A 17,411-nucleotide genomic window follows, 5' to 3' on the forward strand; every position below is an offset into this window, starting at 1 on the left:
AGACCGTAGTTTTGTATGGGGCGCCAAGTGTTGCATGGCCTATTTTGTTACGAAAGTCATTTCGAAAATGAAATATTCCTTTCGTTATGAAATGTTAACATTTCGTTGACGAAATGACTGATTTCGTAACAAAATAGGCCATGCGATACTTGGCGCCCCATACAAAACTATGGTCTTTGTCCACGGTTTTGAACCATGGACAAAGATTGTACCACCTTTGTGAATTCCGGCCTAAAGGTTCATCACAAGCTACTTGGACACCGTCACTATAACTACATATAAAGATTGAAGAGATCACTGCCAATCACACAGAAAACACAGCACACAGAAATTCAACAATGTGGTATATTAAATGCAGAAATCTAAAACAGGAGTATATCTCTGATATGCAAGATCTTATGTGTGTATGCCTACAATGTAGTTTTTAATTTTATCAGTATTTTCATCTATTTATGAGTGCACATGCACTATGAGTTATCAAAAATACATAACTACTCAGTAAAATCTGAGATCTATTATTTTTATCTGCTATGTACATTATGCAAAACATACAAACAGCACATATCATTTTGACAAGCATGCCACATACAAGTAAACACTAATAGTATATTATTTCTGCCCCTTGGAATAATTATGCACCTTCAACCTTGTTTTTCACAAATCTGCACTCCACTGCCTTGTGACTGTGACCCATTGTGAAGTACAAAGAACCTTTAAAGAATTACATCAACTAAACACAAACAACAGCCATCAATACCCATCAAACATGACCCAGACATAATTGTACATTGGAAGGCGTGGGAGTGACTACACTTTGTTATGTCACACAATTCATAGCCATGGAAGTCTAATTCACTGCACAAACCCATGACCCCTTCTATTCCATCCCAAAGATGAAAGTAAACATGGGATGACATCTTCACATCAATGAAGGATGGTATTTTCTAATCAGAGAAACCATGGTATCTCCACTTCACAGAACCATACCGGATGGTTCATATCCTATCCACACACACATTACAGATTGAACTTACAAGCTTGTATGACAGTTTGACGTATTAGATTAGAAAATGACACCTGCTCCAAAGTGAATGTACTTTCACTCATTTAATTTCTACATCATTATCTCTTTATCTCTCGATGCAAATCAACCTGACAGCTCTCAATTATTTTTCCCTCTCTGTGGGCAGGACAGGGGCACAAGGGCATGACCCAAATTTGTAACCTCTCCATGCACCGTAAGTCCCCATACATTGTAATCATGTGTAACACACACCTCAACATGATAATTAAATGGAGAACATTCCTGAATGGGTGATCTACTGTATCACTTGGTCTATTCCCACTTCATCTAAGATAGCCACTTAGTCTCAACAGACACGGTCTAATCCCGTTTTGTCCACAACACATTCGCCTAATGGCCATTTAGTCCAATTGCCACTAGCCTCATTACCAGTTGGTCTACTTTCAGATGGGCCATGCCCACTTCGTCTAATACCCACAGTTTATTAGACAAAATGGAAAAAATCCAAGGAGACTAATTTGCAATTAGACCATCTGGTGATTTATAGACGAAATGATAATTAGCCAAAGTGCGCATTAGACCAAATGAAGATTAGACCAAAGAGGCATTAGACGAAACTGATAGTAGACAAAATGAGTTAAACCGTAGTGGGTCGAACTGGGAAGTAGACCATCTGATATTAGACCAAGTGGCAATAAACCCCTGAATGTACTACACAGAGCCACCAACACTGATTGACTGTATGGCCAGACATTAGGCCTCCAGTAAACCCACCTCACCACTGCTACTTACAAAATTCATGGAAAGTCTTATTGTATGCCACGGGAGAACAACCCTCTCAAAAAAACAGAATAACATCCTACTCTGTGATAACATCATCACGTATGTGTACAAAATCAAAGGTTGGGCAAATCTAAACACAAATACAGTGCACTACCAGCCATGTCATGTTTAAAGTGTGTTGAATTCTATAACTTAACAGCCAGTGCTACACACACCCATATGGACTCCAATTTACATTATAACCTGTCACCACAAAACCATACGCCAGCACGTAACAAATTGCACGGATATCTTACTTTGGAACGTGTTATAGGAAATACTGGCTATTCAAAGCATTCTATAAAGTATGCTTGATTCTGTTCATGAATATCACACATTAAAATGAGATTTTGTACTTTTTCTGCGATGAGATTCAACATGAATTGATAGAACATTCTTCAGAATCTCTCCACATATGGTTCTACAAATTTTGTTTTGCTGTTTAACATGAAAAAAAAAGAACAGTACAGGCTTTCACAGAGAAAAAAAACCCAGCAAAATATGACTACCATATCATCCTCTATAACAAATGTCAATACTAACATTCATATGACTTTTCTTTATCATAAACTTGTGGTATCATGTTATGGTAATTCTACAGACATGACTTCCACTGGCAAATACTCTAAACAAAAACAAAAAACCAACAACAACAACAAAAACAGTTGCTAATAGAAATGAACCCAAAAAAGATTAGCAGGACGAATAAAAAACAAAAAACAAAAAATAGCTGATGTTAGTATGATTGCAAATGCGTCACAGCAGCAAATAGCATGCAGATTTTCATCACGCTGGCAGTGTGATTTCCCACGCTTTGACATCCACGCAAAAATGGAAATAAAACTAAAAGCTCACCTGTGCACTTTATTAGGCCGTCTGGGCTTAATGGGGCTATGAAACGATTTGCATGGTATACGAAATGGAACAAAATATAGCATCAGCCAAACATGGTAGATGAAAACAGAGACAAGCATTTTATATAAATAAATAAAGCAAGAGAGATAAAGAAATAGTAGAAGAGAAGAGTATACAATACATACATGTATATAGAAAGAACAAATGAAAGAATCAAGAGAACAGAAAAGACAGAGGAAGAACAGAAAACAAAGTGAGAGATAGATAATAGATAGGCAGATAGATAGATAGATAGATAGAAAGAAATACAAAAAGAAAGATAGATATCGTTGCAGATAGAGAGAGTGGGAAGTAAAGAGAGAGAAACAGATAAACCAAAAATGGTTATTGGACAAAGAAAATAAACAGGCATTTTGAGAACATTCAAAATTTCAATGATTTTTTGATGGCACTACATGAAGAAACAAGCAAGGATTAACAAACAAAAAGAGAAGACAAATGCTTGAAATGAATAAAAGAAAAGTTGAATGGTCTGGAAGCAGAAGGTTTGTGAGGAGCAAGAACAGACTCAAACACTATCAGAAATATCCAACAAACGACTGGCACGTATGTTGAACAAAAAGACTTGGAACGTCAAGAGTAAGTTTACAAGTCACACAGAACGGAACAGAGAGAAGCTAATGAAAACATGCTCTTTGCAAATTATGCATTAAAACATGAAACATGTGATACACTGATTTTAGAAAGAATGTTAAAAGCTACTGATTCACCATGACATTTCTCTACACACATCAAGGTGTAAATTATGCAATACGTATTGGTGAACTCAAATATTCAGCATGTATCAATAGTTCCACAATGTTTCTTCACACAAAGAAAACGTGTGCATAAAATCTGAAGATTTGAGATGTAAGAATCTCAGAATGAATTAAATGCTTTTATATGATAAGCTACAAAGTGTCATTAAACAAAAAAGAAATATTCTTTATGAATATTTTATGACTAAATGTTTCTCATATCTACAATCTCACACTACAACAACACAGAGTATGGATGTGGCCTTTAAAAAGATGTACGGACACTGATATGAGTAGCAGCACATTTTAGCAGCAAGATTCTTGTAAGAGACCTAGAATGAATATGCAATGATATTACCTACATGCTCTTGCTTGTGATTTGCTTGTTTGTCTGTTTTTATAACATTGCCATAGACCTTACTAACATTAATTGTTATTAATCACATCAATGTGTAAAATATGACAATGATTTGTAATGGGTCTGTATGTTCAACTTTGCAATATTTATCATGGAGGACTTGCAAATCATTTCAATTTTTTCCAAGGATTGTTTCATGAAAATCTCCTTATGATCATGATTTGCTTCAAAATGGGAATTGAGTGAAGTGCCAAGTGAAAGGTCATCCCACTGACTTAACTCACACATCACACTTTCCTGCTTTGATTGTGGTTGATTGTGGTCGATTGCGATTGATTGTGGTTGATTGTGGGCAAGTGGAATTTAATCAAGGCAAAACAGTTTAGATTTCCATCAGTCTAGATTTGCTTTGCAAGTTTAGACATACGAATGCCTGAATCTGATTAGTGTTAACTGATTAATGTCCGTGAAGTGATACAACTATCTTATCATCCTTTATCATCTGATAAACCTGTTTGTCATGACAAATAACTCTGGTCTACCAGACATCAAAGGTTAACTCTCATTCACACAATGTCACAGAAAAAGGACATTTCCTTTTATCATCTTTTTAAAGAATGATTCCTCTTGAGGGGACAGAAATGTTGGCTCACTGATACCATTCACAGGTAAAATAATGGTGATTTTAGCTGTCAAATACAAGTCTTTGAGTTTTAAGATTTCCTCCAACACACTAACTTGTTCTTGTTCCAAGTTTTCTTGCAAGCAATCTTTTGAAAAGCAGGCTCCTTTCCTCCCTGCCCTGTCATCAATTTCAAACATCTTAAGAAAAACTACAAAGTACTCTGTCAAGAGCCTACCATGGATATCCAGTTTTCGTATCTTGCTGCACAAATTGACAATATGAAGTTAAAGGTGACTTTCTGTATTCACGGCAGAGTTTCATGAAACTTGTCACCTCACTGGCAGCTGTTTTAACCAACTGTAATCCTTGCAACTGATTGGCCGAGAGCAAATATGTCAGTGAAAATCACAGACAAAACAATTGATGAAATGCCCCCCCCCTTACTCATATTCCAGGGCATCAATGCCTGATATTTTGACTACTAGATGGGATAGCAGCAGACGATGTAGGCTTAAAAACTGAACAAGATAGTGAATTCACTGTGAAGGACAAGCGGGGAAAAGCCATGAACTAGGGTAGGGGAGATAGCGTGGCAAATGGACTGGTGATGGTTTGATCTTGAGCTGTCTGTGACTACACACATGGTCGGCGTGTGTCTGGTTGATAAGATAACAACATCAGCGTCTGCAGCGGAATTGAGACACTGCTTATCTATACATGCATAGATATTGTCTTTCGTTGAATAAGCATGCATGAGCATAATTATGAAGGTATGTAATGATTGTCTACAAGTTTGTGACCCATGCATTCCTTCGTCATATGTTATATGCAATGTTGAAGTGTGAGAATTCAATCATATTGCGGGTTTGAGTTAAAAATCCTGCACCATCTCAAGTTGATGCATTGGTGAAAGAATCTGTGTTCACTTGTGGAATATGATGAAGAGCATTTCATTACAGATAAACCAGCTTGATGATACGTCTTAATTCTGGGCTCCTACTACCCTGGAATTCACTTGGCAAGCCACAATTGGTCATCAGTAGCTGATCATGGATTTTTTGTTTATGTCTATCACAATTTGTGCCACAATAGAAATTGAGGTCTTGGTGATCCTGTTATATCTTATCAGATCTTGAGGTCAGTCACTGGCAATCTGCATTGATTGCAGAAAAGTTTTGGATGGTTCAAACATTGTCTATGGTCACTGGGCCGGCCACGACTGACCTCAAAATCTGCTAAGATCACCACAATTGATCTATGATTACAACCATGATTTGAAATGTGGCGCAAATTGTGCTAGACATCAACAAAAATTCCATGATAAGCTAGGAATGTTCAATCCTGACATGCATAGTGGATTGCAAGAGAATGGGAACCCAGTATAAGCTGCATTTTATGGGTTTATGATGCACTGAATGATTCCAAAGTATTCAGATACAAGCAAAGCAAAATGAACATTACAATGGCCTGAAAGAAAGGGCAAGCATGACTCTACGATATTCTTTTCATTTTGCTGAAGATGGAGTGTTTGTTGTTGTGTAGGATATCTTACCCATTTGCCATGGCAACATTGCCTCTGTAGCCAATGTCCTTCGCCCAGGTGGCTACACGCTTCTTGATGCCCGTGACCGACGCAGAAACGGACCGCAACTTTTCGTGAATCTTCTCCCAGACTCGCGGGACACCAAGGAATGCCGTAGGACGTACCTCTTTCAGGGTATCTACGAGGGAGCCCTACTCGTGTAGGAAAAAAAGGGGAAGTAAATGCATTCAGGAAGACATGCTCTGACTCTGTCACATGTTAAAATGTTTTCACGTAGAAGGAAAGATGGGCTCCCCTGGGAATGCCCATGGTCAGAGGGAGATTTCAAAATCACCTTGTGTAGCTGCATCATGTACCTCAAAGCAAATGAGGCAGAATACAGGCTATTTAGCTTCTCGTTTTTCTCAGTGCTACACCGTACTAACTCAACATCTATTTATTTCCGCATGCATTCATGGAAAGAGTAACAAAATATCTTTAATAGCGTCGAGTACAACTTTCTCCACTTCCTCCACAAGTTTTTCTCCCGATACAAGTGAGATAATATCAATACCAGGTATACAGACAACTAGGCAAAGCTAATCTTACACTTTTTTGGTTAAACAAACAGAGCAATAGGCATCCTTCTAAATTTCACATTTACTTGTTTTAGCATCATTCATTTTAGGCAATTAAACTTATGCAGACATGCTGTCTACCTACATAATAATTGTTATGTACACACATCACAAAAGAGAAAGGTGTCCACACTCTCCTTTCATATTCGTTTCTCCCTCTGTCTCTAAAACTCTTTCCCTTTCTTTCATTCTGCAGTGGCAATATATAAAGATAGAAAGATAGATATATTGAAAGATTGAAATATAGAGCAAGAGAGAGAGATCTGACTTTATCAATAACCACTTTTTCATCCATTTTCTGTTATAGGTTTCCACATTTCTATGGCCACCATGATTCTGTTTTCAATGAAACATTAAAGACTTTATATTTATCACTTCATCCAGTGAGGATGAAAGATTCTAACCTTGAGGGCATCTGGCTGGGCGAAGTACGTGGTTCCTGCAAGGTGCAGCGGGAAGTAGATGTCGAAGACCTGGGCGGCAACGTGGCTGAGGGGGAGATAGCTGACAACTTTGTGAGTGCCGAAGGGGATGTTGACCTGGGTCAGGCACCGGTGGGAGATCCACGTGTACTGTAACCATGACATTTTGGAAGACAAAACAAAGAAGATCCATTCAGCCTTATCCTCATCATTATTCTCATCATTGTAATTATTGTTATCACTACTTTCAATCATCACTATCATGAAGTCAGAGGTGTTACTCATTTCTCCAACTCTTCTATTATAACTAAACTAACTCAATTGTCGTACACGTAAAAACAATTCAATTGCATTTTACTCTTGCAATCCTGATCTTGCAACATCAGACCAGGAGGCTGGTTTACCACAGAAAGAATATTGCACAAGAAAAGAGTGAATGAGTATGTACACATGTCTAAAATGCAAAGATACTTTCCTCTGGGTTTGACTACATTAGCAAAAAGCTGCTCACTGGTGGGATATGAGGGTTAGACTACAGAAGGACAACCTCAAGCAGGGAGCATTGTGTACATAGCTACATCATATTCCTGAGAGTTATTCCAGCATGATAAATGGATGTGTTCTACAGTGTGTCATTTCAAATGATAGATTACACAAGAAAAGTGTGCTGTGAGCATCCAGCCAGGTAGGGTTGGCACATTTCACTGTAGTTTTATAGTCTTCAATGACTCTACAATGTGTAAATGTGACATAATGTAGCAATGATTACCTAAAAACCACATAGGTTTTGTAGTCATAGAAAGTATATATAATATGACAAAATATATGCAATCGCCAGATCTGAAAGTTGGTCAACACCAAACATACACTGTAGTGTTGAAAGGCTGAGCCAGTTCACAAACTCAGTGCCATCATCACTAATGATCTAATTTGCATAATATGTAATACTGTACAAGCTGTTATTTTCACAAGGGTTTAATTTTTGCAAATTTCGTGAATCACAGTTAGATCGCGAATTTCACAACATGTGTAAATGTCTCCGTGCACTAGGGTAATAGTGCATGTATGTTAGTGCTGGCATCAGCTTGCGAAAATGTCTAGGACCTCCTCATTCGCAAAAATATCTGTACATGAAAATAACAGCATATTGTAGTGCAACTGATGTCTCTGTGTTCTACCAATGTGTGTAGTTTCATAACATCTACTCCTATGAAGGGAAGTTTCTAATGATTGCTCTTACTGGCATTACTCATTACAACAAATTCTAAGAACTCCGACCCAGTTTAGAGAGTATGGTTTTCGCTAGTGTGGATCACAATACTGCAATCTTGTAGTTTTGAGAGCCGGTTAAATAAATAGAATAAATGTCGGGCACGCACACGAGGATCAATGAGAATTCTACTACGGAAGTATGCGCACTCTAATTGGAAAGTGTTCCTTGCCGTAACTACCCCATGATCTGCACCTGAAACCTAATATCCATAAATAGTGACATCGCAACTCTGGCATACAAACAATGAATTACTTAGAAGCTGTGAACAATCCTTAAATTATTCCTCCATTCATCTCTGTCTTCCTTCCTCCTACTTGTTGAAGCTTTACCAGAAGGAAATACCTAACCCTCGTCTTAAAGGGACTCTACAGTACTGGTTGAGGTGGGGATTCATGTTTCGAACATTCCTAAGTGAGACAATGAGAAACCTCTTATAAAATTTGAAAGAGCATGTAATTCTAAGAAGGATTCAACATTTATTTGATGAAAATTGGTTTTCAAATGGCTGAGATATCCAAAAAAGTGATAATAATACAAGGCGAGAGGCCACGCCATTTATTACCATCTCTTTGTTTCACCTTGTTTTTGGATATCTCAGCCATTTCAAAACCGATTTCCATCAAATAAACTTTTGATACCCCTTAGAATTGCATGCTCTTTGACATCTCATAGAGTGGTTTCTGAATATTTCTCAAAATGTTAAAAGCTAAATGCTCACCTAGACCAGAACTGTATACACCCTTTAAAGTCAGGGTATACTTTTCTTCAGATTAAATCTCTCAGCTTGGTAGATTTCTACTTTCCTAATTCATGGGAATTTCAATACACGGATATTGCTCACAGGATACCTATAATCTTCTCCTTTGTTTTTATCACCTAAAATTGGCTACTGGTACATTATGGGAAAATGTTGCTGCTGTCAGCTACTGCTTGTGGGCTCCTGGTTTCATATCACATGACCTACACCCTGTACATTGTACACATCATAAGACCTACAATGTACATATCTCTGAGGGTCAGAGTGACTACAACATCATCCACCTTTAGTGTACCACGTTCACAAACACATGCATAGAATGGGGCACAAAGATCACAAATACAATACAAACAAACATGAAATGAATCTGTAGACTGTATCGACTCCTAAGCCCACACTCCTCTCTCTTCTCCTACCCCCCCCCCCCCCCCCCGCACTTTAAAGGCATAATTTACCATTTGCAGAAGAAACAAAAACCCAGTATTAGTGCTTTGAAATAGTTCTAATATGTGAGTTGGGGTAAAAACAACTGTAAAAATTTGAATCTGTATAATAGATGTTAATTGTTGTTAAACACACAAAATGTAAACAATAGTTAGAACAAAAATGTTTCCACACTAAACCGTCTACAGTTACGGTTTAATGAGAAAAATACCGATATCTCCTTATATTTTAGGCTTTACTGCAAAAATCTTATATGGTAGGATGTTCTGTGATACAAGAGACCTACACATATGCATCAAATGTGATATCTTAAATATTTTTTTTTTTAAATCACTGGTCCTGAAGGTAAACAGGACCTTTAAGGAAAACCTGGCACTGAGAAACCAACACCCTGGCACAAGTTTCTGGGCACACAAAGGGTGACACCAACAGGTGTTCATGAGAAATACATTAACTCATCATTGCATACACGTCAGACTTCCCAACCTTTGTAACTGAAAAATAGGGATGATTTGGCTAAAAAGTCAGAAACAAAGAACAGTTCCCATGGGAGTGTATAGTAAAACTATCAAGAAAAATAGGAAACTCTTCTGGGGAAAAACAACTGGGAATGGTCAAAATTCTGATTTCTTTCTTCAAAATTCAGAATAGTTGGGAGGTCTGCATGTATTACCATGTGCTTTGGAAAAAAAAAATTGTACTAGTCATACATGAAAGGCTGCTAATACAACACTCACAGACATTCAAGGACACGCAGCAGTTTACTATTTATAAATCTATTGTGGGGTTCCCTGGTAGGCATTGCCTACAAAAGTGATAAAGTCCATGTAACAAACTTCAATGTTACATGGGTACACAATGTATGGCCCTAGCAAAGAATTAAGTACTGTCAATAAAGCAGATTCAAAACAAAAGTTTGATTGCTTCAACAGCTCACAGATGTTGAGGGGCTTTACATTCAATATTTCTCCCCCAATTCTACACTCAGCAGGAAGCGACAAGAATATTTACTTCATTATTGCATACAAGTGATTTGAAGTATTACATGATCAACAGTAATATTTGAAAGTCTTCGCTAAAGCAGCATGTGTGACAACAGCAACGTATGCATACTCTCTCTTTTAAACTGATCCCATTGGTCCCAAATTATGTGGGAAACAAAAAATGCACAAAGAGGGCACGACCTTTAAGTGTGGAATAGCAAAAAAAATAACAAAATAAAAAACAAAAATCCTGGCCCCATTATAGCACACTCTCAGACTTTCCAGTCAATCATGATTCATAGAAATGATGCAATTCTTTGAGCAAACATCAGTCTCTCTTCAGCACAGAAAATTGGCATTGGATCAATTACACTGAGCAAATCTTTCAAAATTATTACATCCTGTAATATGTTGATCAAACTCCAAATTTTGAATCACAATATAGCTTAGACAGTTCCAGGCGCATGGAAAGGTGGGTAATCGAGTATTTTCAACGAGAGAGAGAGAGAAAGGTGGGGGAGGGGGAAGAAAAAGACAAGAGGAAAAGAACAAGAAAACAGATCCTCCATCAAGAAACACATACGGAATTCTACGATCTGCAATATTTTGTGAATCTTACAGCTGGCTGTCAAATAGGCACAGTGTACTGGAAACCCAGAAACATTCGCGCCATGAAACTTTCGCATATTGGAGCCAGCAGCCTCTTTTGCATCATGAAACTTTCTGGAATAGCCACTGCATTCAACACATTGTGTAGACGAAAACTTTCGCGAAACTTGGCTCCCCGCGAAATTTGCGAAAGTTTCACGTAAGCGAAAAATTCTGGTTTAGCAATACCAACTGAAGACACAAGTATGCCATAAATTCTCAGCATACTGAAGGGACGAGGGTCAAAAGGTTATTTCAAAGACTCACATTATCATGGCTGATCATGACTCCCTTGGGATTGCCCGTTGTTCCCGATGTATAGATGAGGGCACAGCAGTGGTTGGGGGCTTGTGTCTGCATGATAGCGTCCAGTTCATCGTCCGTCATGTAGGAGCCCAGCTGCAGGAAATCTGACCACTGACGTGGAAAAGTATTAAGAAACAATTTAATACATACGGTCAGTCAAATTCAAAACATTCAATTTTGCTAAAAAGTGAGAGCAAGGCCCTTTTCTATGAAGAGTTATAATTGATTATTTGATTTTTATCATAAGTCTATGGCAGGGCCCAGAGAAGTAAAAAAGCTTTGAACCCCAAACTTCACGGTTAAGTAAACTCCTTTAACCTCTAAACCAACACAATGAGACCAACAGAGTACAAAGTGCTGATGTCACAGTCATTTGTTATAGCTTACTGTATACGCCATATATTTCGCGAGTCTAAATTTTCGCGAATCGGGAATTCCCGACGATGTCGCGAGTGTTTAAATTCGCGATTGTGGAGGCCTGTACTGAACGGAGAAGTGTACACGCGTACGTCATATTCACCTCAAAATCAGAGTCAATATTTTCGCGTGTCTTTAATTTCGCGAATAGCACCTGACTCGCGAAATTCGCGAAATATTCGGCGTATACAGTAAGTTGGAACTAGGTGCGAGCATGGTTAGCAACAACAGTGTTCACAAATATTTGGGCCAGGTGAGGTTGTTAGAACCAGTTTCCATGGCAATGAATGGCTAGGACATCACACTTTACTCAATATCTAGAAATATTTGAGGAATGCTGTTGTCACAGATAGTGCCTTATTCTAGGAATAAACAAAACAAAACCATAGAGTCATAAAATGTGCAGGTCATGGACATACTTCAATAAATACGGTTTTTGTTTGTAGAAAAACCTCTAACTTTCAGTTTTCTTTGGTTTGATTTATTTTTGGCTCTATCTTATACCCTTTTCAGACTCTAGAGGCAAACTTCTTACACAAATGTACTAAGTGTAACTACATGTATTTATTTATTCATTTTTTCAGTCTAAAAGGGTCTCCCATAAAACAACTATTGAAACTTTTCTTTTTTTTTTACCAATGACTAGCACCAATGACAGGTAGCAACGATCGTTCAGAGATAGCATTGCTTAGTTGAGTGACTTTGTTCATTCAGTTATGGCTTGCCATAATCACGCTCACTGACGTCACAATAGCCGTGTGCACTCATTCAGTTAAAATCAGTTTACTAATGGTATAGTCAGGCTGAAAAAGAAGGAAGTTACGCAGTCACTGACAGATATGATACCATAATAATGAGAGAGTGTGTGTAGGGATACTCACGGTGTAGACATTTTCCATGGGTTTTTCAATGGTGCCCGTGTACTGTACCACTGCCTTGAGGTGGGGCAGCTGGTCCCATACCTTGAGGATCTTGTCAAGCTGCTTGGTGTTCTCCACCACTATCACATTGGCCTTGCAATTCCCTGCCACGTACTGGCACGCCTCGGGGGAGTTTGTGGTGTAGATGCCAACACCAAACCCTCTGAATGGGACCAAGGGGTAATATATGTAAGGCAGGGTTCATAGTGCAGTCAAATAGCTAGGATACAGGAATGTGACCTACGAGTTTATGGTATACACCAGATAGCAGCAAACTATGATGGCATATCATCATAGCAGCGGTAGGAGTTACACAAGCTCAAAAGTGGCAATCATATCTTGCTAAGCAATCTCTGGCTTGAAATGGGGATATTACTGTCTGCATCTGTTAACTACTGAACACATTATAACAGTGATTTAGCAGTTCTAAAAAGTTTACATTCAACATCACCTGGAACTCTTTTTTTGGACAGGATCTGGACAAATACATAGTACTTCCCTGAACCCATTCTAGATGTTTTTAAGGAGACCTCCAGATGATTTTCAGACTTTTACATTTGAACAAGTATAAATCAGTTACACTGAGTACAGAGTTTCAGAATTTATAGTGATTGGGATGAGGAACAAGAATGTTTTCAAAATTTAAAGCAAATTGCAATGAACAAGGATGATGACAGGGCAGCCTCACCATAAGAATGCATTATGAGTTGGGGCTCAAGGAAGCAAAACAAAAGAAGAAGGAATGCATAGATTCTACACAGGTGAACTTGTTAAGCAAGCAGTATTGTAACGGAATTACACTGCTACATTTCTAAAATATGTGAGGCTCTGTGTATGTCATCAACACTGTTCAGTGTAATTTGTTTCAGATTTTTCAGAGTAATGGTTTCTCTGCTCAAGGACCACATAAAATTCCAGAAATCTATACATGGAGCTGTTGATTTACGTACTACATGATGTGAAATTATGAAAATCGTCTGGAACGCCCCTTTAACGGTTTTTTGATAGTTGAAAAAAGAAAAATGGTGTCAATTTTTGAAAAACATGTTTACTCTTAATATGCCCATGGAGTTATAGTCAGCATCACAGTGCTAACCTGATGAGAGTAGCATATTCATTAGGAGACAGGGGTAAAATGAAGCATGAAAAGACAATGAATAAAACTTTTTCACAAGTAGACAAATAAAACTTGGATAATGGGTGATTACAAAAACTCAATGGATGGAACCCAGTGATTACTATACAATGCAATCAATTGAGATGAATAGACACAGATAATGGTTGTACGCTGATTGCAAGAACTATGTGGCTAAAAACAATATGTGACCATGGCTGATGTAAGTTCTGATATGTGCAACATATAAATCTGAGTTTAATGTAGTGTCAGATTTTTGGTAGGTTTTTAGAACTCTTAACACATATAGTATGTTGCATACCAGCATACAAAAATTGTATTGATTAAATGAAAATAGTTCACTTCAGGAGGATTAAATACTGAAAGAATTCTGACTTTTTTTCTTTTTTTTTTTTGGGGGGGGGGATTGTGTGTGTGTGTGTGTATGTGTGTGTGTGTGTGTGTGTTCAGCCAATCGTGTTAATTGACAGTTTGATTGCTGTTTGCTTTAGTGGAAATGCACAGCTTCTGTAAACATTTATACACACAATAGTCTCCACAGCAGTATACAGATATGTACAACATGCAGCACTTTCTATGTACTTCTGGAAACATTCTAAAGTCTTCTTAGAAAATTTGGATGATGGCTACAGAGTGTCCAAGAAGTCCAAAGTAACACCACAATCCATCAAATAACAATTAAAATGAAAACTTGAACCTACAAGGTGTACATAGTCCGTTGTAATAACAATTTTGTCATGACCTATAGCTGTATGTAATCTATACTATAGTCAAGTGATGTGGTATACTGACAGTTTTCCAGTGCATACAGGTACAGTGTAGTTTAATGTTACTGACACACTGATCAGTTGTAAGTGTGTTAGTGTGAGAGAGTTTGTACAAATCACTTGACAACTTTAATGGCTACCATCATTTCCGTTCTATTTAAGCATGACAGGGCGCTTTTTATACGATGTATCTTTTGCTGGTGCCTAGTTAATTCTTCTGAGAGTGAATCTTACCCTGCAAACATGGCACCCATATTTGCCAAGAACCACTCGGGAGAGTTGAAACCGATGATTCCGACACCGTGAAATCGTTCCAACCCAAGCTGTGATGCAGACAAGAAAAACAAAACAAAACAAAACATACAACATAATTATCTTTTGGCCTTTGGGTGTTTTGAGTGCCGATTGCCACAAAACCCCATAGCACTGTATACACTGTCCAAAGCCCATACCATAGAAAGGGTTTAATGCACTTCACACACACTGGGCAATTGTGTTAAGATTATGTTGCCAGGTATACTGATACAGATCACGCATTCATTCATACAAAATGACAACATATTCTGGGTTAATAGGTTTAGCCTTCATATTAAATTCCACTCCATATTGAACTTTACTTTTCAAAATAACCAAAGTGATATCAGACAAATGGAATGTGAGAAATTTTATCGAAATTAGAGCTGCTATTCAGGAAATAGTAATTGACTTTTAGGGAAGTTTCACATTTTTTCACTGACTAAAGGGGATCGGTCATAACCTCAGATGTGAACTGTCTGACTTGATGAAACCATCAAAGTACCATTTCCCCCAGTTTACCGAAACATAAAAAAGTGTCATAAGAACATTAGGGCCAACGATTTGGCATACTGCAACGTTTTCTCCTGAAAGTCATCATCAGTCAATTATCACTTCACTGTAAAATTTGATGCAAAGGATACAAGTTTTTCTTGATAATTTCAAGTCATACATAAAATAATTTCAAATCATACAGTAATTCAAATTTGTTTGTAAAAATGGGTGAAACTCTACAATTTCATAACTTGCTTTTAATATCTCATTCATTTCTAAGTTGACCCAACTATCCCCAACCCCTCCCCCTCCCCCCTCACAGCACAAAACATGGCAATAATCACATCTGAGACACAATTAAAACACTTAAAAGGTATGACTCACAAACCATGCAGAAAGTTTAAAACTAAACTTTTATACAAATATAAACCAAGAAATTTGAAAATTTGCCTCTTAAAGGCATAATTAAACATTTGCAGATGAAACAAAACCAAGCATTAGTGCTTTTAATAGAATAGTTCTAAAATGTGAGTTAGGGATAGAAACAACCACTGTAAAATTTTGAATCCGTATAATCGATATTAAGTATTGTAAAATACACAAAATTTGAACAATAGCTATAATAAAAAAATGTTTCCAGACCACACCGTCTACAGTTATGGTTTATTGAGAAAAATACAGATTTCTCCTTATTTTCTAGGCTTTATAGTAAAAATTTTACATAATACGATGTTTTGTGTAACAACAGACCTACACATCGTAATGCGTCAAATGTGATATTTTGAACATCTTTTAAATTACTGAGCACTCCAAAAGGTAAACAGGACCTTTAAGAAATCCAAGAACACCAAGCCAGACTAAGGGGTCTGAGAAGACACTGACCTTGAGAAAGGACTTGGCCGCAGCTCTGCTCTGATTCCAGTAATCTCTGTAGGTCCACTTCTCCCACACACCTTTCCGTTTGATCGCCATGGCGATGCTGTCTGGGTAGTCGGACTGAATCTTGTGGAAGAGGCCATGGACGGTGTTGGGCTGGTGGTTGTACTCTTCCTCCGTCTTTCTGAGGGTGACTGCCCCACTGCCTTCCACTGTCCACACGCTGTCAGCATCCGCCAGCTCCCCTGAGGTGACAGAATGATAAAGAAGTGAATTGCTGTACTACAGCATCCCTTGGGAATGGAGGGGGGGGGGAGATTTCACCCATGAAGTCGTGGGGAAAATATTGTTGCAAAACTTATCACCTTCTCATGATTAAACTGGCAACACTCAGGATTTCCCTGCATAACATAGTGGGTTTTTTTTTTTTTTATAAAGATCAAAGGAACTGGCTAAATTCAATACAAATCTGCACAATACCGAGGAAAAAAAATACGCCAACATCAAAGAGAAGCTGGGAGCTGTGTCCTCTTGAATGTGTCGCCAATTCAAGAATCAGATATGGATTTACTGATACAGAGGGTTTAGAAAATTTTACTACAAAGAAACAACTTGTATGAATGAAGGGTCAAAATAAAGACAATCTTGTACATGACAGTATAAAACACTATACGAATAAGCAATGGTGATGCATAATATATAGCACCAATTTTATATAATTGTGGTTTCTCAGATATGAAGGGATAAGGAAGACAGTCAGGGAATACTGTAACTTCCATTGCACAGACTTGTGTTCTAAGTTAGAAGATTGTGCGATATTTGTCAATTTCAACAATTTTTACATTTTGAAGGTTTGTAAGTTTGTATTGACTTTTAAAGTTATTGACTGTCTTGCACAATGTAAAGTGAAAAAAAAATGGAATGTCTCCACCTTCCCAATCAATAACAATAAATCTGGGCTTTTTGTTTTGTTTTGTTTTTTGTTTTTGTTTTGGTTCTTCTTTGTTTGTTTGTTTTTTTCTGTGATTAGCCC

The 17,411-nt window shown here is 37.7% G+C and overlaps 1 protein-coding gene across 3 annotated transcripts in view; it reads right to left on the reverse strand.

Moving 5' to 3' along the window:
* LOC140230423 (long-chain-fatty-acid--CoA ligase ACSBG2-like) overlaps positions 1 to 17,411 on the reverse strand; it is a 59,354-nt gene that overhangs the window by 10,507 nt on the left and 31,436 nt on the right. For 2 of the 3 annotated variants that reach the window (XM_072310576.1, XM_072310574.1), the window contains exons 4-10: positions 16,385 to 16,623; positions 14,948 to 15,036; positions 12,773 to 12,974; positions 11,436 to 11,585; positions 7,046 to 7,213; positions 6,034 to 6,215; positions 2,702 to 2,737 (exon numbers count right to left, since the gene is read on the reverse strand). In XM_072310576.1, the coding sequence (XP_072166677.1) occupies positions 2,702 to 2,737; positions 6,034 to 6,215; positions 7,046 to 7,213; positions 11,436 to 11,585; positions 12,773 to 12,974; positions 14,948 to 15,036; positions 16,385 to 16,623 (1,066 nt within the window). The remainder of the gene's footprint in view (positions 1 to 2,701; positions 2,738 to 6,033; positions 6,216 to 7,045; positions 7,214 to 11,435; positions 11,586 to 12,772; positions 12,975 to 14,947; positions 15,037 to 16,384; positions 16,624 to 17,411) is intronic. The other variant, XM_072310577.1, reaches the window with a different exon arrangement.

The sequence above is a fragment of the Diadema setosum genome, chromosome 7 (genome assembly GCF_964275005.1).
Source record: "Diadema setosum chromosome 7, eeDiaSeto1, whole genome shotgun sequence".
Taxonomy (NCBI): domain Eukaryota; kingdom Metazoa; phylum Echinodermata; class Echinoidea; order Diadematoida; family Diadematidae; genus Diadema; species Diadema setosum.